The sequence below is a fragment of the Protomyctophum parallelum genome (assembly GCF_964188405.1).
Source record: "Protomyctophum parallelum genome assembly, chromosome: 3".
Taxonomy (NCBI): domain Eukaryota; kingdom Metazoa; phylum Chordata; class Actinopteri; order Myctophiformes; family Myctophidae; genus Protomyctophum; species Protomyctophum parallelum.
Genome location: NC_139698.1, coordinates 49,611,563 through 49,633,256, shown reverse-complemented (window position 1 = coordinate 49,633,256; position 21,694 = coordinate 49,611,563). Strand labels below are relative to the sequence as shown.

General features: G+C 39.3%; 3 protein-coding genes across 3 annotated transcripts; all 3 read right to left on the bottom strand.

Moving 5' to 3' along the window:
• Window positions 1-1,964: 1,964 nt before the first annotated feature.
• On the bottom strand, window positions 1,965-3,284 carry LOC310856011 (interferon-gamma-inducible GTPase 10-like; the record flags this gene model as incomplete). Its single annotated transcript, XM_083761226.1, has 1 exon — window positions 1,965-3,284. One exon carries the CDS (start codon window positions 3,282-3,284, stop codon window positions 1,965-1,967), a length of 1,320 nt encoding a protein of 439 aa, XP_083617352.1.
• A 2,051-nt stretch (window positions 3,285-5,335) lies between these two features.
• Window positions 5,336-12,958, bottom strand: LOC310856010 (interferon-gamma-inducible GTPase 10-like; the record flags this gene model as incomplete). The annotated part of the gene is made up of 3 exons (XM_083761225.1): window positions 5,336-5,465; window positions 5,937-6,135; window positions 11,806-12,958. 3 exons carry the CDS (start codon window positions 12,956-12,958, stop codon window positions 5,336-5,338), a joined length of 1,482 nt encoding a protein of 493 aa, XP_083617351.1.
• A 4,277-nt stretch (window positions 12,959-17,235) lies between these two features.
• Window positions 17,236-19,508, bottom strand: LOC310855732 (trypsin-1-like; the record flags this gene model as incomplete). The annotated part of the gene is made up of 6 exons (XM_083760856.1): window positions 17,236-17,283; window positions 17,462-17,563; window positions 17,675-17,811; window positions 18,396-18,646; window positions 18,849-18,996; window positions 19,469-19,508. 6 exons carry the CDS (start codon window positions 19,506-19,508, stop codon window positions 17,236-17,238), a joined length of 726 nt encoding a protein of 241 aa, XP_083616982.1.
• Between the last annotated feature and the right edge of the window lie 2,186 nt (window positions 19,509-21,694).

Genomic DNA, 21,694 nt, shown 5'->3' with positions numbered 1-21,694 from the left:
ATTCAATGATGAAGTAGGGAATTCATTAGCTATTGGCCTGGCCCAATAGCTAATGAATTCCAAGGGCCCAGGGGCCCTTGGCTCTCTTGAGGAAACTGGACCAAACGGTACTGCAGGCTTTGAGGCACTGACAAGTGCTCCTTGGGCCCTTCAGGCTCCTGGGGACCCCTTAAAGTGGGTTCAATTCAGGTGATATAGATAGAAATATACTGTAGATACAAATAAACTCTTGCCACAAGCTCTCAGTTTAATCTATATCTCTATATCTAAAACAAGGAGATAACATTCTTGTCTCTGAGAATGTTTGTATGCATAAACAGTTAGAATAATATTAGTGCTGTCCAATGATTCAATATTTTAATTGTGATTAATCACATGGTTTATCTAGTTAATCGTGCGATTAATTGCACGTTTTGATCTGTTCCCAATTTACAAATGCACAAAGTATTTTATATTGCTATTAACCCGGCAAAAATATGCTTGCTTTATGCAAAAGTATGTTAATATTTTATTGGAAATCAATTAAAAACCCCAAAGAAACCATAATGGCACTGCATTATGCTGCAGCGGATGAGTATAATTGTCACTTTATACACTTATAGGCCTACTGTATGTTGATTAACAATGTTGCACATTAAGCTAATCATCTGGGGACCTCCCAAAAATAATTAGGAGATCCACATGTTGAAAACCACTGTCCAAATGTCTAAAATAAATACACATGCGAATAATTGCGTTAGTTAATTGTGATTAAATGAGTTAACTTGGACAGCCCTATATACATAATCAGAGCAGTCTACTTATTGTCTGACAGGTTTTGCATGCCGCCAACCTCTCGTTTGGACCTAAATTCTCTGGTACACAGTCTACTGCACATTCCAAGACTCGTCAGTATCTTTAAACAGGCTACGTTACATGTTTAATCTCTTGGTATCCTTGAGGGTGGATTTATGTGATGATTATTCATACCTGTGTATTAATATACGCATGTCCCTTTTTGAGGGTTGCTGAATCCAGATTCCAGAGTTTGAAGGCATCATTGATCAGTCCGATTTGTTAGATGTTCGAACATTATCCTGTATCACTGCACAGACAATTGTTCAAGTCGCTCCGGTCCAAGTCGAGTCCCAAGTCATTTGGTCCCAAGTCCAAGTCGAGTCCCAAGTCAAACCAAACCCTCAGGTCCGAGTCCCAAGTCGAGTCCCAAGTCATTTGGTCCCAAGTCCAAGTCGAGTCCCAAGTCAATCCAACCCTCAGGTCCGAGTCCCAAGTCGAGTCCCAAGTCATTTGGTCCCAAGTCCAAGTCGAGTCCCAAGTCATTTGGTCCCAAGTCCAAGTCGAGTCCCAAGTCTTTCTGTTGTGGGCAAGTCAAGCCGAGTCACAAGTCGAGTCACAAGGTTGTGTCAAGTCTAGGCATGCCACGGTATGAGATTTTACAGTATGGTACGGTGCCGGTATTGATAACCTTTACCTCGGTATTCCACTGTATTTATATTAAATAAAAATCTATAAAAAAAGATTGCCCCCCCACCTATGTCTAGTGACTACCCCCACCTCCTTATAAGCCCTTCTTTGTTCCCCAACCTGCAGACATACATATCTTATTTTTTTATGATAATTTGAATTTTGTTATTTGTCATGTGACTTAATGATTATGAATTGATTACCCAGGACCGAATGGAAACAAGACAGCAAGGACTTTTTTCAGTGATCCCTTTTGGTCAGTGTTTGACTGTACCCTATACTGATACATTTCTGCCAATAAAGTATTCAATCAATGAATCAATAGATATTCCCCACTGTATTTCACTGTTCTATGGCTCCCCCTAATGGCCGTTTTGTACCCTTTACGCTTTAGCAGAGGTAGTGCAATCTGCGCTGTATTCAAATACCGTATGCTCGGAAACAAAACAAGTCACGAGTCATCTTGTCTCGAGTCGAGTCGGGAGTCATTGGCTAGCAAGTCAGAGTCGAGTCTCAAGTCTCGTTGGTCTTTTACCTTCCAAGTCCGAGTCGAGTCGCAAGTCTTTACATTCAAAGTCCGAGTCAAGTCGCAAGTCGTCAAATATGCGACTCGAGTCAGACTCGAGTCGAGTCACTATGACTCGAGTCCAATTGTCTGTCACTGCACCATAGACAGCTTTGGCGGCTTCCGTCATCTCTGTTATCCCCACAAGGAGTAGATAAAGCGTTGTGGAAAATGAAATTGGCATTGCTACAACATTTAAGGGAACAACATGGGTCAGAACATGCTCAACATACTTTGCTACCATCATGGCTGGTTTATTCATCATTCCCTTCACCACGTCTGAATTGACCCCCTCAGCAAAACGTGACTTCATCATTGACCTGAGCTCCGCTTCTGGCTTGTTGATCCTCTCTGAGAGTCTCTTGAGAGTTCTCTTGTCTAGCCCAAAGCAACTGAGGGACTGGTGCAGGAAGCCTTTCACAATTAGAAACTCACATGCCAACAAGACTGGAAAGGGAATTACACCAGGAGTACAAGCAGCAAGGGCAGTAGGTACAGCAGCTATCTTGAGTTGTAAGCTTTTCTTTTCAATCATTCTCAAGGAGCAGACAGGAAGTGAGCGAATCAGAGCTGACCGCTTGTGCTCCGACAGGTTATTCGCCAAAGAGTCAACCATGTCATTGAAATCATACTTTCCGAGCTCAAAGGTAGAAATTAGGAAGACTTTGGGGTTCCCAAGAGACTTCAGGTTTTCTTCACAACTCTGTCTGATCTTGGAGAGCACCTGCTCCTCTGTGAGTTTATTTTTAGCGGTTTCGTTATGGACATCCTGGTCAATCTTTGATCGAACAAAATAAAACGGTCTCTTCATCTTCTTGATCGCTTTGGCCAGCATGACGTCATTCTCTTTGAACCTAATAGAGCCAATTATGATGAAGAAATCATAGGAGTCAAAGTGAACCTCTTTGAGATACTTTTTAGCTTTGAAGTTGGGTGTACCAATTCCCGGCAAGTCCCAGATGTAAACGTTGGGCATGGTGGGGTGATTGTATCGAATGGCTTTCATAGTGTTCTCAGTCACTCCAGTCTCTGCTGCACCATCATCTTCGTCGCTAAGACCTCGTATGGCGTTGACAAAGGTGGACTTTCCCACCCCGCTCTCTCCAGTTATGGCAATGTTCAGAGTCACATTCTTCAACTCGTCATATGTCTTCTTTGCGTTGGACAGTGGGTTATGTTGGAAAGAATTCACATACTGGTTGTCCTCCAATTCCCTGAGGATGTCAGGATCTTCATAAATATGCTCTTCTGACATGGTTAATCTGATAAAACCAGAAATGATATTTAGTATCAAACATTAGTATCAAGTTACTCATGCAGACTGTTTCAATGCACTATGTAAACAACATAATGTATTGGGCATAACAGAGAAACATAGACAGTCATGATTTGTGTCTTGTTCTGTCCCACTGTTTTATTGGGCAGCAGCGAAAAGGTTTGGCACCTTACTACTCCTACACACTTTTACTTAGAAATTCAGTTCAAACTGTGACATGATCAGCTTACTGTGGAATCACACAGGTGTACATGAATATTTTAAATGTTTTGTAGTTTTAGAAATATTTTACTTATTATAATGGAAGTCAATGGAGGATTTTGGTACATCACAACTTCTTCATACTGTCACCTGGAAACTCCATTCACAATTAAAACAAGTCAGCTTACACTGGACACACAGGCCTAAACTTTTTACTTTGAAATGTTTTGTCATTTTAGATATTTCACTTTTAAAACTTTAAACTTTAAAACTTAAGTGATGCAACTTTGAACCCTCCACATACTTTCACTGAGAAACTCAATTCACTATTTCCACCTAATCCACCGGTCACGCATATCATATATCATATCATATCATCGTACCAAAACACGGAAGATATTTGACTCAAGTAGCCTACACGCTGCGGCTGCTATATTATTATATCACAACATAATATCCAACATCAACAAGGATAGGATGATTTAAATTTAGGCCTATGTCTTTTTCAGACATTTATTTGGAAATGTGGAAAATTTTAGTTAAACATGCAGAATGTTTTGACATGAAATAATAATCCTGTACCTTAGTGTTTTGTTCCATTAGAGCGAGCATGATAAAATAGGCTACAGCTTGTTGTTATGCTGCTGAAGCTGCTCGCTGGACACACATGAATGGTAAAGATGCCAAGGATTGGCAGTGTTTTACTTTACAAGTGTGTACCTTGATTTATGTTGTGATTTAACTAAGGAAAACAGTTTTTTCCTGTTTTCCTTGGTTAAAGAATAATTCCAGACCAGCGCTTTTCTTACCGTAATCTGATTTTATAACAACCAGTGATGTGATTTATTTTAAAGAAAAACATCTAGAGCGGTCCACAGCTCAGAACATGCTGGGTCTTAGGCTCATTCGCCTTTTTACAGAATAAAGCCCCTTTGGGACCAAAGTCACAAAACACTGTTATGAGTATATCCATTTAAACTACCCTATGTCAAAAGTGTTTAGTTTTCTCCTTGTAGTGGAAGATTTAAGGCCGACTTTTCGCCGTTAACTTCAAGTCATGATGCAGAGAACCTCTTTGGCATGGAAGTACCTTAGGATCATAGGAAAAGATTTATCCAAAGACACAAGCTGCATCACCTTTCATTTCTGAATTATACACCTTTTTCAAAATGGCCGCCACCATTTACAGCAATACAGCATGCACAGCCCGTATCTTTGCTTCTGTTAGAGCTATAATAATAATATTGGTGCCAAAGTATACATTTTTAGGGTCAAGGAATCCAATTAAATAGATTTCAAGACAAAAAAATCTAATTGTTTTCTCATTACCATGACAACGGGGGTAAAATATGCACATTTCATTCGAAAAAATACGTTTTAACAGGGTAACTTTACCCCCCCTTATCCACTAAAACTTTCATTTAGTTTCCTCTTTGGCATGGAAGCGCCTTAGGGTAATTGGAAAAGATTTATCCAAAGAGACAGGTTGCATCACCCTTCATTTACGAAATATACACATTTTCAAAATGGCCGCCACCATTTACAACAATACAGCAGATCTAATATCTTTGCTTCGGTTATAAAATTTTGCTCATTTCCACTCATCATACATCATCAGCCAATCAGCTGAACACATTCCGTGCCTTCACAATCACAATTGTGTTAAAATATGCACATAATTAATCAAATAAGTCTCAACAAGGTGACATTAAATTTACCCCAGCGTTACCCCAGCGTTGCACAATACAACGGTTTCCTGCTGAGTACCATGGCCTCAGATTTGGAGATGCTGATCCTCTTCCTATGGCCACCAAACACTCGACAACAATCTAATCCAGTGAGAGTTGAAGGTCTCGGACCGAATGTGCCATCAGGACCACATAATCTGCAAAAAGCAGTGAAGCAACCCTTAGCTCCCCGAAGCGTATACCCTCTCCTCCACGGCTGCGTCTCGAGATCCTGTCCATGAATATCACAAACAGGATAGGTGACAATGCGCAGCCTTGGTGGAGGCCAACCCCCAGTCCCTACCAAAAACAAATCTGACTTACTGCCCAACACACGGACACAGCTCTCGCTTTGGGTGTACAGAAATTGAATGGCCCTCAACAAGGACCCCCTCACCCCATATTCCTGCACCCTGCATCCACAAAACACATGTAGACCGGATAACATACTCCCAGGCCTTTTCCAGGATCTGTGCAAGAGTGAAGAGCTGGTCAGTTATTCCATGACAAGGACGGAATCCACCTTGCTCCTCTTGAATCTGACGTTTGACTATCGGCCAGACCCTCCTTTCCAGTACCTTGGTGTAAACTTTGTCAGGGAGACTGAGCAATGAGATACCTCTAAAATTGGCACACATCCTCTGGTCCCCTTTCTTAAATAATGGCACAACTACCCCAGTCTGCCACTCTTTAGGCACAGTACCAGACTTCCACGCAATATTGAAAAGATCCATCCATCTTCAACCGCTTATCCGTAGTCTGGTCACAGGGGCAACAGCCCACCAGAGAGCTACAGACTTCCCTCTCCAGAGCAACATTAGTAACTTCCAAGTGTTCCAAGGCCAATGAATGGTTGTGAATGAATGGATCTCCTCCCAGTGGGACTTGCATCGAGGACCTCCCTAGAGACGCCCAAAAGGCATCCTAACCAGATGCCCGAACCACCTAAGATGGCTCCTTTCCAGGCGAATAAGCATCGACTCTACTCTGAGTCTCTCGCGTGACTGAACTTCTCACCCTATCTGTCCCTATGTTGAAAAGATGTGTCAAGTGTCAACCAATCCCCTCAACACCCAGAGCCTTCAGCATTTCTCGACAGATCTCACCAACCGGGCTTTGCCACTGTGGAGTTGCCTAACTGGCTGCTTCCCGTCAGGCCTGCAACTGCCCGAGTCTCCCGGGATAACATATGCTTCTGCTGTATTACTTCAAATGGTGGTGGCCATTTTTAAACACATATCGTCACCTTATTAAACTAATTGCCTAAGTCATTTTTTCAAGGTTTTCAGGAAACACAAAAAACTGTGCCAAATGTATAATATATTATATTTCTTAATTTTTTCAATTCCAAAAAATATGAATAAATATGACTATTGACATACAAATAATGGTGTATGTCAATCATGTAACATGTAAGGATAGAATGATTTACGCCAATATCTGAACATGCTATTTTAACTTAGGCAATTATAAACCTTATTTAGGCCAAATTACTTCTGCCCTTTTATGTCCAATGTATTTGCATCTAAGTGCAATAATATAATAATAACGTTCATTTTCAGGATTCTAATTCAGAAATAGCTAAACAATTATTCAGGATTCCAATAAAAAAGAATTGCAATAATTGCAGATCTACGAGCTCAAAACACGTCACAGTTTGAGCTGTAGATCAGCTATTGTTTTACTATATTCATTGTGGCCCCAAACCTGCCTTATCCAAAAACTAGAGTTATTATTTTAATATGCATTAAAATTAAGATCTCACAACAGATACAACAGAATAATTTGATAATATGCCACATGCAGTTGAATGCAAGTTGCAAATTGCACACTGCCCACAGGTGAAGTGGTTTGCCATTGATTGCAGTTGGTAATGGGCTAGCACTGTAAAGATGATCATAATCTAATATGGTGTGTGTAGTTCTTTAGAGATATAGGGCTCCATTTTTGTCACCGCTAAACCCCTTATCCCTAAACTTCTTTGCCTTTTTTTTAAACTATTTTGCATAACATTTTTTAATAGTTAAAATTAATGGCCAGTCTACAAGCTCACAACGTGTCAATGTAGATTGGCTAGTTGAACTATTCAAAAAAAAAAATCAGAATAGTAAAAAAGGCAAAGGGGTTGAGGGATAAGGGGTTGAGGGATAAGGGGTTTAGGGATAAGGGGTTTAGCGGTGACGGAAATGGAGCCCCTAGTCTCTTAACTTTGATCTCAAAGTGGACATCAATCACAACCTCAGCCTCAACATTATTATTATAATCAGTCTCCTGACCAGGGGTCATCAACATGTGTCTGTAGCCTATTGTTATGTATTATTTACAGTGGAAAATGGTGCAGCAAAAACACTTCTATTCAGAAGGATCTATTTGCTACAAAAGCAAATGAGGGCAGTACTGAGCAAATACATTTGCTGAAAAACGATTTCACCGTTGAGAGAAAGTGTTTCCTTCTTTTTTCTTAAGCTTAGGCAGATACAGGCTTTGAGAAAAACAGCAAAGACCCAGAACCTCCATCTGCTCACTGAGCTTAAAGACCCAGAACCTCCATCTGCTCACTGAGCTTAAAGACCCAGAACCTCCATCTGCTCACTGAGTTGGATCTTGGTGGTGTAACAATACATATAACTATAATAACTACTAACTGATCAAAGTTAGTAGCAGTTAGTAGTTAGTGCACGCACTACAGTGGGGGGACACGTGACAGGCCAACATAGCAAAAAATGACTTAGGCCATTAGTTTAATAAGGTGACGATATATTTCAGAAATGAAGTGTTATTATTTGTCTCTTTGAATAATGTCTTTCTTATTGCCCTATAAGGTACTTCCATACCAAAAGTAAAAGTAAATAATTATTTTTTTAAATTAAATTTGCATATTTGTCCACCCGCTGTCATGGTAATTAGTGATTTTTTATTTTTTGCATTGAAAACTACTCAATTGAATTCCTTTGTTGAAACCAATATTATAGCTCTAACAGAATTATATGAGCTATGTTGTATTGCTGTAAATGGCGGCAGACATTTTTAAAAATGCATATATTTCAGAAATGAAGAGTGATCTTATTTGTCTCTTTGAATAATTTCTTTGCAATGTTACTTCCATGCCAAAGGGTTTCTCTGCATCATGACTTGAAGTCAAATGTGTCTTAAATCTTCCACTATTGTGGATTCCTGGTAAAGTTCTTGTAATTCCTTAATTGTTAAGTTCCACATATTGGTTCTTGCATTGAACTGCTCTGCCTATATATTATGCCTGTCTGTCCGGCACATGGATCCTAAACCATGCTTCTTCGCACCGTGACAGATACAGAGATCTACATAATAATAATAAACTTTATTTGTATAGCACTTTTCATACATAAATGCAGCTCAAAGTGCTTCACAGGGCAGGACACAAAAATAAAATACAATAAAACACAAGTAGTTAAAATGATAGAACAATAGCAGAGAACAAAACCGAATATAAGAACATAAAATAAATAAAAACACATAAAAAAAAAAAAAAAAAAAACTCAACTAAAAGCAAGGGTGAAGAGGAATGAACTCTTTCACTGCCAAGTGAATCATTATTTAATTCACCCAACGCCAGTTTGTCCCTACCTTTGAAGTAGTCACAGAATAATGTATGCCCACTATAATCGATCCCCGGATTGTTGATGTTCCGTTCGCATTTTGCAAGGCATTCACAAACGCATAGCTGTCATAGCTGCATGAGTAATAGAAACTGTCAGCTTTTTATTTCTTCACTCGAACTTCCTTGTTCCTTGTTAGGTATTCCGAGCAACAGTAGGTAAGGTATGTTATTTAGTTAGGTATGTTGTTTACTTGATCTTGCACTTTATTGCTGCGTGTGTTTGCTAAATTGAAATTGCTTCAATCTAATTTCACTCTGACTTCCATTATTAAAATAATGTATTTATTTTCTCTTTTTCGTTTATTTATGACAAATACTATAATGTATTATAAAAGAACACATGTTCATCCGTCATGGAAATGTACTTATTTGGGGGATTTCGATTCAGTAACAGTAGTTTGTTTACATAACATTAAAACTGTAATTTGCATTAAGTTGTGTATTCTTATATTTTGTACATGAATCTACATCTATTTGAAAAATCACACCCGTGTGAAGTGAGTGGTGCAACTGTGTGGGGGTCCCCGGAAGTTCCAGACCCACAGGGCCAGGGTGCCGGCCCGGTTCCGGCGAGCAGCCCCCCGCCTGAAACGGTAGAGAAATGACAGTTACCATGTGGGGGTCTCCGGGGGTCCCCGGGGAGTCCCCAGGGGGGTCCCCGGAACATGTAACATGTGAGAAATGAGTTACCGTGTGGGGGTCCCTCTACTGTACTGTACAGTACTGGCACACCCGAAATCATCATATATACAGTTAATACGTGCGTTTGTGTGTGTGTGTGTGTGTGTGTGTGTGTGTGTGTTAGGTTGCACACAGGTGGTGAAAAACAACCATGCTATTTTCGTGCTCATACCCAGGCACCCGGCCAGCCAGCCACACATATAGCTTTAAGGGAGTGGTTGCACCACTCAAAAACCATGGTCAGATTATGCCACAGATAAATTCGTGGGGATCCAGGGTCCATCGTGGGGGTTAATCCGATGAAACATCATACAAGAGTGTAATAACCGAGTCCCATTTTTAATAGCTAAACCCTGTCTTCCACCCTGAGCCATCCTAGGCTTGCACAATGTGTTGGAAGAAGGTGGGTCATCATGGGCCCCAGTCAGAGTAGTCAAATGAGTTTATTTTGGGAGGTTTGAAGGTTAGTCTTAAGTGACAACATTGAGATGTTGGAGAACCAGGAGGTGCAAGCATAGTCAAAGTGGCATTGAATACTTACAAGAGGCAGGCAGCTCTCTCTCAACATACTGCGTACAACTATATATACACACATATTAATCCTATGTAATAATGCATAGTCCAGTAGACAATACATAATTAATATGCACTAAATTCCCAAGCAGTGAGCAACCATACAGTATATAGGCCTCCTTTAGACTCTTACTCCTTCCTATTCATAGGTACTTGATATATAAATAAAGTCTTACTACCAGCTCTCAGTAGATATAACAGGTAATCTCTAAGAATGCTTGTAAACATATAGTGCTGTCCAACAATAAATATTTTAATTGTGATAAATCACATCTAGTTAATTGTGCAATTAATCGCAAATAAGTCATCAGTTTTTCTCTTCACAATGTACAAATGCACTTGAAGCTAAAGTATATACTGTATGTATATTTTCTTGGGAAATCAATTAAAAACCCCAAAGAAACCATAATGGTACTGCATTAAACACGCTGCAGCAAATGCGTATAATTCTCACATGTGCTGATACCCTCTATACACTTGTATGTTGGTTAACAATGTTGAACATTAAGCTAATCATCTGCGGACCTCCCAAAAATTATTTGGGGATCCACATGTTGAAAACCACTGTCCAAATGTCTAAAATAAATACACATAATAATGAATGATCATGATTAACATGATGATTAGTTAATTGTGATAACATTTGTGAACTTGGACAGCCCTATAATGTATACATACAGTTAATCAGAGGAGGCTACTTATTATCTGTCAGGTTTTGCATGCCATGCCAACCTGACCTAGATTCTCTGATACAGAGTACTGCACATTCCAAGAGTTCAGTATCTTTAAACGGGTCACGTTACATGTTTATGGAAATAATCTATTGGTATCCTTGAGGGTGAATTTATGTGATGATTATTCTTGCCTGTGTATTTATTAATAATTGACACATGTCCCTTTTCAAATTGCATTTAATACATACAGTACAATGAATAAGAAGTAGCTTCCAGTTTACCAATTCCCATTGCACAGAATGCAGGGCTTGAATTCATTGGAATTCAGAGTTTGAAGGCATCATTGATCAGTCCGATTTGTTACATGTTAGTTAGAACATTGGTAGCCTGGACCACTGTGCCATAGACCAGGGGTAGGCAACCATCACTGGAACAGTGGCATAGAGAGAGAGGATATTTGGTTTAAAATAAAGTATTTAAATGGAGTCAAATAAATTAAGTCCCTCAAATTTGTATGTAAATTACATCAGATTCCTAATTCTACATTCATTAAAACTCAGAGTCTAAATATTTTAATAACGATGTGAAAGAAAATATGCAAAAAGAAGTGAAAAGGTTATGTTCGTGGACAATCAAAAATGTGTTGGAAATTTTGATGTGGTGTCATTAAAACTCCTTCAGCGCCACCTGGTAGTCACCAGTAATGTCTTTGAGTGCCAATTCTCCCATTATAAAGAGAAATAATTTGTAATTATATTATGCATGTAATGTGCATGTCATCACCTGTACACCAGATTAGAGGAATTTTCAAAATATGGATGAAAAATAAATAAAAACATTTTTAAGAATAAATTCCCAAGGGAGAGACGTCTTGACGCCCGTGGCATCCATTACTTAATAGGCAATTAGACGTCTTGACGTTTATGGCTACTAAACAGTTGTTGACATGGCACACTGACTATCTAGAAAATAAAAACATGGCACTTAATTTCAAAAAGGTTGCAGACCCTGGCCATAGACAGCTTTGGCATCTTCCTTCATCTCTTCTATCCCCACAATGAGTAGAGCTAGTGTTGAGGAAAATGCAATCGGCAGTGCTCCAGCAGTGCCAAACATCGGAACACAGCACAACATAGCCTCAATAGTCTTGATAGCCACCATGGCTGGTGTAGCCATCATTTGGGCCACCACGTGTACATTGACCCCCTCAACGAAACGTGACTTCATCATTGACCTGAGCTCCACTTCTGGCTTGTTGACTCTCTCGGAGAGGCTCTTGAGAGATCTCTTGTCTAGCCCAAAGGAACTGAGGGACCCTTGCAGAAAGCCTTGCATGATCCCAATCTCACATCCCACCGAGACGCCTGGAATGGGAATTGCAACAGTGGTACAGGCAGCAAGGGCAGTAGGTACAGCAGCTATCTTGAGTTGTACGCTTTTCCTTTCAATCATTTTCAAGGAGCAGACAGGAAGTGAGCGAATCAGAGCTGACCGCTTGTGCTTTGACAGGTTATTCGCAAAAGAGTCAATCAAGTCAGTGAAATCGTACTTTTCCAGCTCAAAGGTGGAAATTAGGAAGACTTTTGGGTTCCCAAGAGACTTCAGGTTTTCTTCACAACTCTGTCTGATCTTGGAGAGCACCTGCTCCTCTGTGAGTTTATTTTTAGCGGTTTCGTTATGGACATCCTGGTCAATCTTTGATCGAACAAAATAAAACGGTCTCTTCATCTTCTTGATCGCTTTGGCCAGCATGACGTCATTCTCTTTGAACCTAATAGAGCCAATTATGATGAAGAAATCGTAGGAGTCAAAGTGAACCTCTTTGAGATACTTTTTAGCTTTGAAGTTGGGTGTACCAATTCCCGGCAAGTCCCAGATGTAAACGTTGGGCATGGTGGGGTGATCATATCGAATGGCTTTCATAGTGGTCTCAGTCAATCCAGTCTCTGCTGCGCCATCATCTTCGTCCCTAAGACCTCGTATGGCGTTGACAAAGGTGGACTTTCCCACCCCGCTCTCTCCAGTTATGGCAATGTTCAGAGTCACATTCTCGAAGTCGTCATATGTCTTCTTTGTGTCTTCTTTATGTTGGAAAGAATTCACATAGTCCTCCACTTCCCTGAGGATTTCAAGATCTTCATAAATATGCTCTTCCGACATGGTGAATCTGATAAAACAGAAATGATAGAAAGTATTTAATGTCTATGCATTGCTCCACTGAATGCATTTCAGTAGTATCAAGCTAAGGTATATACTATAGCGCTCATGCACATGGTTTCAATGCACTGTGTATTGTGTAAACAACATAATGTATTGGACATAACAGAGAAACAGACAGTCATGATCTGTGTCTTGTTCTGTCCAGCTGTTTTATTATAGTTAGTGTTTTACTTTTAACAGTCGTGTTCCTTTAATTTTTTTCAAGGTTTTACTTTGAGTTATTTTTTAGATGTCCTTTTTTTTCCTATTTTCCTTGGTTAAAGGAGAATTCCAGACCAGCGCTTTTCTTACCGTAATCTGATCTTTTCAACAACCAATGGTACAGGCGAAAAAATATATAAAAACAACATGCAGAGCTCTGGGTCTTAGGCTCGTTTGCCTTTTTACAAAAGGGACAAAACACTGTGCAATGCAATGTGTTTGGTCATTATGAAAGACAGATGTGTAGAATAATATTATAATTTCAGGTGATCATAATAAGCGATATAGCCTAAAACCTAGCCCTAGAATGGCTCTTGTTGTTTCACAATTGGCAGGTGGTGTGATTAATTACCCAATTACAAACGGAGCATTTATCACATTTAGGTTTAAACAACGCTATAGCGGAGAGAAAGGCATGCTTGGATTGGTATCATCTATTTTAAACGATAAGCCTTTAGGGCTGACCAATGAACTATAGGCTTAAAATAAAACAGCGATATAGCTGCAGAAGAGAGGAGCGCATATTGGATTGGTCTTTTATTTAACAATTAGACAGCGCCTAAAACAGGCATTACCTCTCCATTAAATAAAAATATATATAATCCAAACTCCTCTGTCAATTGTAAACGAACGGTAACATGAATGAACTCTTCAAGCCAGACACTTGTCAGAAATAAAATCAACCACGGTTGATTTGATTGATCATAAAGTGAATGTGACTGTGAGTGTGCGTATGGGAAAAAATATATAAACTTTACAGATTATAGATCAGATTATTGTCTCCACCAGGCCGAAGGCATGGGGGGAGAGTATGTTTTGCACTCCGTCCGTCCGTGTGTGTGTCCGTCCGTGTGTGTGTGTGTGTGTGTGTCCGTGAGCAGCTAATCTCGGCCACCGACGGACACACACACACACACACGGACGGACGGACACACGGACGGACGGACGGACGGAGTGCAAAACATACTCTCCCCCCATGCCTTCGGCCTGGTGGAGACAATAATCATCCATGGAAACTTAATACATTTCCCTATTCTAACCCATAAGGGTGAAAAGGGTAGAAAAACGTTTCACTTACTGTAAATATTAGGTCAGGCTTCAGTAAATGTGAAGAAGTAAATAGCAATACTTGAGAAAATTCTTTGAAAGTAATACAAGATGTTTCTTCTTTACACATCAAGGACCATTGATCTGGATGAGGTCTGTCTTGCTCTAATGCTCTCTCCCCAGGGTGGATTGTGCATAACATCATAGATGCCGAGCTGTCATATAGAATCTATATGACAGCTCGGCATGTCAAGCATCTATATTATAGATGCTTGACAGCAATATAATTAAATGACTGTTGACAGTTTTATAATCAACTCCCTGACAGTTGGTATTTTGTGCTTGAACTTCCTGCTTGCTAACTGGGTCATTCTACGAAAACGTGCCATTTTGTGTCTCTCAGATCAAAACAATTTGTAAATATGAATTAAAAAAAGACAATTATAAAAATCATAATTTAGTTTCCTTGATGTGTTTTCATAACATAAGAACAATAAAGTTTGTGTTTTGTTGTTTTATAGGGTTATTTACACGCTTAAAAAAAAAGCATGGCCTTGGATTTATGCATAAATGGCCTGTCCCTCTGCATGATTGATCAACTTTGACTAGATATTGAGCCCAATTTCTTTTATTCTTAAAAAGAATCTATCTCATATAAAGCCTCAAGTGTCTTTTCAAGACTCTTGAAAAGTTTTTTTTTAATTGGGTAAAAAAATATATTTTAGTTGTGTTCCCCTGTTTAAAGGACAACTTTAGTTTTTTTCAACCAAGGTTCATGTTTTAGGTTATTATTAGAGAAACTAAAAGATGAGTGTTAATTTTCTTTCATTTGTTGCTTTCTTTCGTTTTTTCCGTTTTAGGGATTTTAGCTCTTTTTGACAGGGGGGCGGGGGCATTCGAGCATGGGGCTAAATATGTATTTTTTTTACAAAATATTATGGCGATTTATTTTTTTCCCCATAATATTTTGTAAAACAATACATATTTAGCCCCATGCTCGAATGGAAAAACTGCTAAAATACCCAAAACAAAAGAAAGCAGCAAATGAAAGAAAATTAACACTCACCTTTTACTTTCTCTAATAACAACCTAAAACATGAACCTTGGTTGATAAAAACTAAAGTTGTCCTTTAAGTCAACCCTGTTACTGTAAAAAAGAAAACACCCATTCAGAGGTAATGGATCCAAAAGTCCATCCTTTCCAGGAAGTGACGTCATCACTTTCAAGTTGCTGGAAAAAAGTCAGCCAAGTGTGCTCTTCTTTTAATGACCTTTCTTTGAGTTTCATAAAGTTTGACATAGGGGGACAATCACTCTGCGTCAACCCTGTGACCCTGTTTAAACTGAGTTATAAGCAATTGTTTAATTTAAAAAGAATCACACATAAAAAGTCGTTAGGCTACTTGTTTGACAAAGTGATGGACCAACCAACTGACTAACAGTCAAAATATTGAAGAGTGAATTTTTATTATTATTACTTTGATTTTATTATACTATACCGGTATTTATATCCTGTTACCACCCACGTTATTATTGATGATTTTATTAAGGCGTCGATGTGACCTTTTTATTTCACAGTTCTGTGGTTTTGCTTGTTTTTGTTTTGGCTGCATTGGGAGATAAGGATGGTAGCCTACTCTGCTGCCAGCTTCTGTGCAATGTGTGGCATGTGTCTCATGTGTGCATGATTGGCTTGGCCTCTAGGCAAAAGCCTGTCAATCTGGATTGTTTTCTTCTGTCTAACCGTCTTACCATTTAATTAGTGGAGTCACAGAATAATGATATAATGATTTATCTGAATTGTTACCTTCAAACTCATGTGGGTTGAGCTATTTTCTCTGATGGTCTGCCAATATATCCACCCAATAGTTGTGGTTTAATTGTAAATATCGGATTGTGTTGAAACTTGATGAACTCGTTAAAACTAAAGTCAATTATAAACCTAGATAAAATGTTTATAGACTTTTTTTTAATCCATGCTTAAATTGTGATTTAAGATGCTTTAGGACTTAATTATTGATTAACCCATCCAATAAGGGAGATTTAATTGAATCAGGAAAAGAAGGTTTATGCATTCGGTGAGAGATGACATGCAGGTTGCAGGAGTCACAGACGAAGACACAGAAAACGGAACCAGAAACTGACATTCTGCTGTGGCGACTCCGATGGGAATTGACCGCGTCCCCGTTTTTACTACCCCGTTTCGCACCAGTAAGAGGAGGGAGGGGCGGGGGGAAAGGCGACGGTCCTAGTTACAGTTAGTTATGTTCAAAACTCCTACATTTGATCATCCATTTATTCCATGAGATTAGACCATAGACCATGTTATGGTTTTATCCAGAATGAAAACATTCTCTGAGGTAAATGAGTTGGTGTACATTTCCCATAATGGCCTATAGCCACTATAATGTTTTACTTAATATGGAATTGACCAGGCAATGTCAACATTGCCTGTTTTTTGTGAGCTACCTGGTTTATACCTAAGGGCTATTACACAATGGAAAACATATTAGTATAACACTGTAATGTTACAGGTACCAAGCTTCTGCACTATAGTATTAATTTATTCAACAACATTGCTATAGGCCTACTCAATTTAGCCTAATTTGTGCTAAAGAAAAAGCTACTATCAATATGTCTACAGTGAGCAGCACCAGGGCAGGACTTTCACAGGCCAGGAAGGACATAGGGCCGTCGTTACCCCTCAGTTTGGCCTTTTGTGCCCCTCCAAAAAATGACATGCCCTGAGGCCACAGTGGCCTTAATGACCCAGCTGACTGTACCACTGTCTCTTTCTTAATTTAAAACATCTCAGACCAAATCTGAATCATTATTTAAGCAAAGAAAAATGAAATAGACTTCACAGATAAAGTTCAAATGATTTATTTTCCAGTACAAAGGATGGAACACACGCATGACATGATGAAAAATAAAGTGCATGAATTGGACTGGAGAATGATCAGAATCACTTAGTATTTGGCCATGGTGTCCTGCAGCCACTGAGTGAAGATGCAGACCTAAACAAGAGACATTAGGAGTTAGTAAATCACATCATTCATTTGTCAATCCAACAGAAGTTAAACCTGACGTGGAATGGTAATTCTTCCAGTGTTAGCTTAAATACAATACAGAGTAAATAATATGATAGTTTAGTTAGTTAGTTATGATTAGTTTTCAGGTGGTTTCAAGTGTTACCTTGGCGTAGACACCAGGGTGGTCCCTCTCAGCACAACCGTATCCCCAGGACACAACACCCTGCAGCTCACCGTTGCACACAACGGGGCCACCAGAGTCACCCTGAGAGGAGGGACGTGAAAATTAGCCACAGTGGAATGATGATATCTAAATGATCAATGATGACAGAGCTACCTTATTATTGCATGAGTATGGAAAATGTTAACTACATACCTGGCAAGAGTCCTTGCCTCCCTCCAGGTATCCAGCGCAGAACATGGCGTTGGTGATCATGCCAGGGTAGGAGTTGTCACAGTCCTGCTCAGACAGGATGGGAAGGTCCAGGCACTGCAGCTTGTCGCCGCTAACGCCTGTGAGTCAAACAGATTTGGGGTGGGGAGTGGTTTGAATGACAAAGTGTAAAGATGCAACATTTATGACAATCTTTTCACTATAATTGTAAATGTCCAACTGTGTAATCATGGTACATGAGTATATTCAGGAAAATGAATAGTGTTATTTTGAGTATCCAACATCTATCGCGATGAATGGATCGGTACAATACCGTTTCCAGCTACGGTGAGACTACAGTACATGCGGTTATCAGGTGCTGATTGACAGAACGGTGTATGTGTGGCTGCGGCATCATCAGAAAAGTCAATGGATCAAATTCAAGTCATGTACACCGGGCCTCATCATGATAGATGAGTTAATTAATTAATTATTAATGAATGTGTTTGCTTGCTTTCTTGTTATGTCTTGTGTCTATTGTTGAGTTATGTCTGATACAAATACAAATACAAATGTATATATATAAAAAAAGAAAAAATCCTGAACCATTTTCTGGAAATTTGTCGATTTTCCTCCCGGATGGATGATTTACTCACAGCTCATGGTGTTAACTTTTCTGAAAACTAGTTGCTCCAAAGATTTGTCACCCAGGTGCTATACTCACTGGAGCTCATGGTGTTGCCCCATCCAGAGACTAAGCACATGGTGCCAGCGGGGGCGCAGGAAGTGGGCAGAGCTGCAGGCTGCACATACTCGTTGAGGGTGGCGGGTGTGGCCAGCTTGATCAGCATGATGTCATTGTTGATGTTGTAGGAGCTGTAGTTGGGGTGACGGATGACACGGGAGGAGGAGATGAACTGCTCGGTATTCTCGGTGACCTTGATGTGGTGCTCGCCAAGACGAACCTGAACGCGGCTGGAGAAGGAAGATGTGAGTACGGGTTAAAAAGGTAAAATAAGGATAAAACGGGTAGAGTAAAGGGTCTGTAGATATAAACACCACCACACACTTCTAGTGGGTCAAGATGACTCATGAGTGATTATTATTTTTCAATGGTTTCATGAAAATCAGACTCATATATTTAATACTGGCAAAAATGTTTCAAGGGTTGTCTTACGACTTGTAGCAGTGAGCAGCGGACACAACCCAGTCCTCGTTGACCAGGGAGCCACCACAGAAGTGGTAGCCAGAGTTCAGAGACACTGTATGGGGCTGGGAGTGTTTCTCACACTCGTATCCTCCGACGATCTTGTCCTCCTCTGCAACTGTAAACGAGAATCGGTTTAAGTTTGCATAATTGAAAAAGCATAGTTATTTAGTTTAATACATTTTTAATATCCTTCTTACAAGCTTCCAATTGAAGTGGAAGTTTAGGTTTTCATTAAAAAAAAATGTGACTGGCCAAAAGTAAAATAAGTGTTGCACCACAAAAGTATTTCAGCCAATTTGGTAAACACTGACCACTAAGAAATCCATCTTAGAATCGGTATATTATAATTGTACAGTGTGGACAAAGCTCTTAAGTGGGCGTCCAGCACATGCATAATGGAACTATTTCTTGTTTTTTATTTTTATTTTATTTTGGCTTTGTGATTTAAAATTTAGTTTGTTTTAATAATAATTAAACAAAGCCGCTTCAGTTATCGTTTTGTTTTTTATAAAGCCAAATATATATATATTTTTTCAATTAAAGTTTTGGTTATTTCATTTATTATCTTCAATAACTCTGATACTCACAAGCAGCTCCGATGAGCATAATGAATACCAGGGACCACATGGTTGCTGTGTGATGCAGTCGATGAGAGTACAGTACTTCACCTGGACCCCTGGTTTATATACACAGTGGGTATGAGCTGTGATGTTCCCCAGCTGTCCTCATTGGTCAGCAGGGAGCCAATCACCTGCAGGACGCCCTAACCTTTTTGACTTGAGAGCTACTTTGAAAATGACATGCTCAAGCAGCACAAACGATGTACCTGAGGGGGCTTAGTTTGGAATAGTGGCGATGGTATTGCATATAAGACAAACGCACTTGTAATGGGAAATACAGGGGGGAAACTTTGAATTGTTATAGGGGTTTTCTTGTATATAACTTTGTAATGCTACTGATGTTTGTGATACAATACTTGAAAAGTACTGCATTGTGGGTTTAAGCTGACAGGCCCTTTTTGATGTCAATCAATCATGTCACACAATTTCTTCACATTTAAATAATATATTTTTAGGGCACGTCATGTGGTCTACAGCCTTTGTGATCTCCTGGTTATATACGATCTACCTTCTGGGCACCCCTGCTGTAGATCTTTTATTCCCAGAATTATGCGAAAACCACACTTCGTAGAAAAAACAATGATTCTTGACAAATACCGCAATAGAAACTGTTGGAGAACAACACCTAGTTGATGTAAGATGTAATGCTTTTGTGGGCCACAAATGTAAATAATAATAGTTATGTTTCTTTTCATATATATATTAATCATATTTACCTTGTTGAAATGTGTTGAACAAATATAATATAAATTGTTTGCATACGTGTGTGTGTGTGTGTGTGTGTGTGTGTGTGTGTGTGCGCATATACGTGTGCGTTGACCTTTCATGACTCGTAAAATAGTCGGTTGAATCTAGTCTTTTGGGGATAGTGCCGGAAAAATCAACTGTTTTTAAATGAAACAGTCTAAGTTATCTTATCTTTTCCTTTGGTGTCAGGCAGAACAGGTGCTTTGAACGTTCGGGGACACCTCTATATTTAGATTCTAGAACTGAAGATGTGAAATGTTTGAGACACAGCTGGCTAGTTCTCATACAGTGCAGCAACATTTATTTCAGATAATATGGAAATATTTGTGAAGCTGAAGTTTAAGTAGTATGCAGTAGAATTTAAACACTACATACTGTATTATATTACAGAGTTTATTTTATAACAACACTGGAAAACATTGTTCATGTATCACATTGTTGTGCAAAAATGTAAAACAGAACAATAAATTTACAATAAAAATGAACAAGAAATTGTAATTGTATGTAAACTGCAATAAATAGTAATCTAAACTGCCCACAAGATGGGTTATAGAGACATCATACATTTGGGAGTGTTAACATAAAGTAAAATGCCATCTGTAATAATGACACATGGGCCAGTCGAAGCTGCACAAGATATGTACTTTTAGTTATTAACACATCATTGTCATTTGGTTGGTTGTCACTAACCACTTAAAGTCTCATATACTTCATTGCGGTCTTTACTTGTCCACCTGCCTTATTTTCCCCCATTTACAACACATCTCTTTACCATAATAAATACTTTACCTACAAGTACAAGCTCTAAAGTTTTGATCTAGGCTACAAGAGCTTGTAGATCGGCTATGTTCGCAGAATGTAGGCTATTATGACATGCTCAGACTAGGGATGCTATAGATTGCTATTCATGTGGTTAAGTGACTTTAATTTGCCATGTACATTCACATATAGCCTACCCGGAAGTTGTCCTCTCTATAACCCAAGGGCACTGATAGTGGAGAACATGCAGAATTGCAATATTGACGAAGAGCCTTGTAGTTTTAATAACTACCTGGACACGCTATAAGTGCATACAGTAAGTTGACATACATATGCAGTAAGCAGTGATGCCAGTGACAGACTGCAGGGAAAATGTGGGAATTGGCATTGACTAAATATAACATTTTTAACAGGCAGTTTTGAGTTTGATGGTTCTGAGCGTCTCATTAATGTGTGTCGCCACGTGTTGCATCTGAAACATTTTTGACAAATGTTCTATAGAAGTAGCCAGTAGTTGATTTTATTAGGCTATGCCAGTAAAATGGTGTGCAGGGCTTTAGTGTTTGGGTTAGTATGCTGCCTGCTTCTCACACTGATCCCCGATTTGGATTCTACTGGAAATTGTCACTCAGTGTTTTGCACTTATTTTTGTAGCATTAATGGTACACTGCTGTCATGTTACAGTAT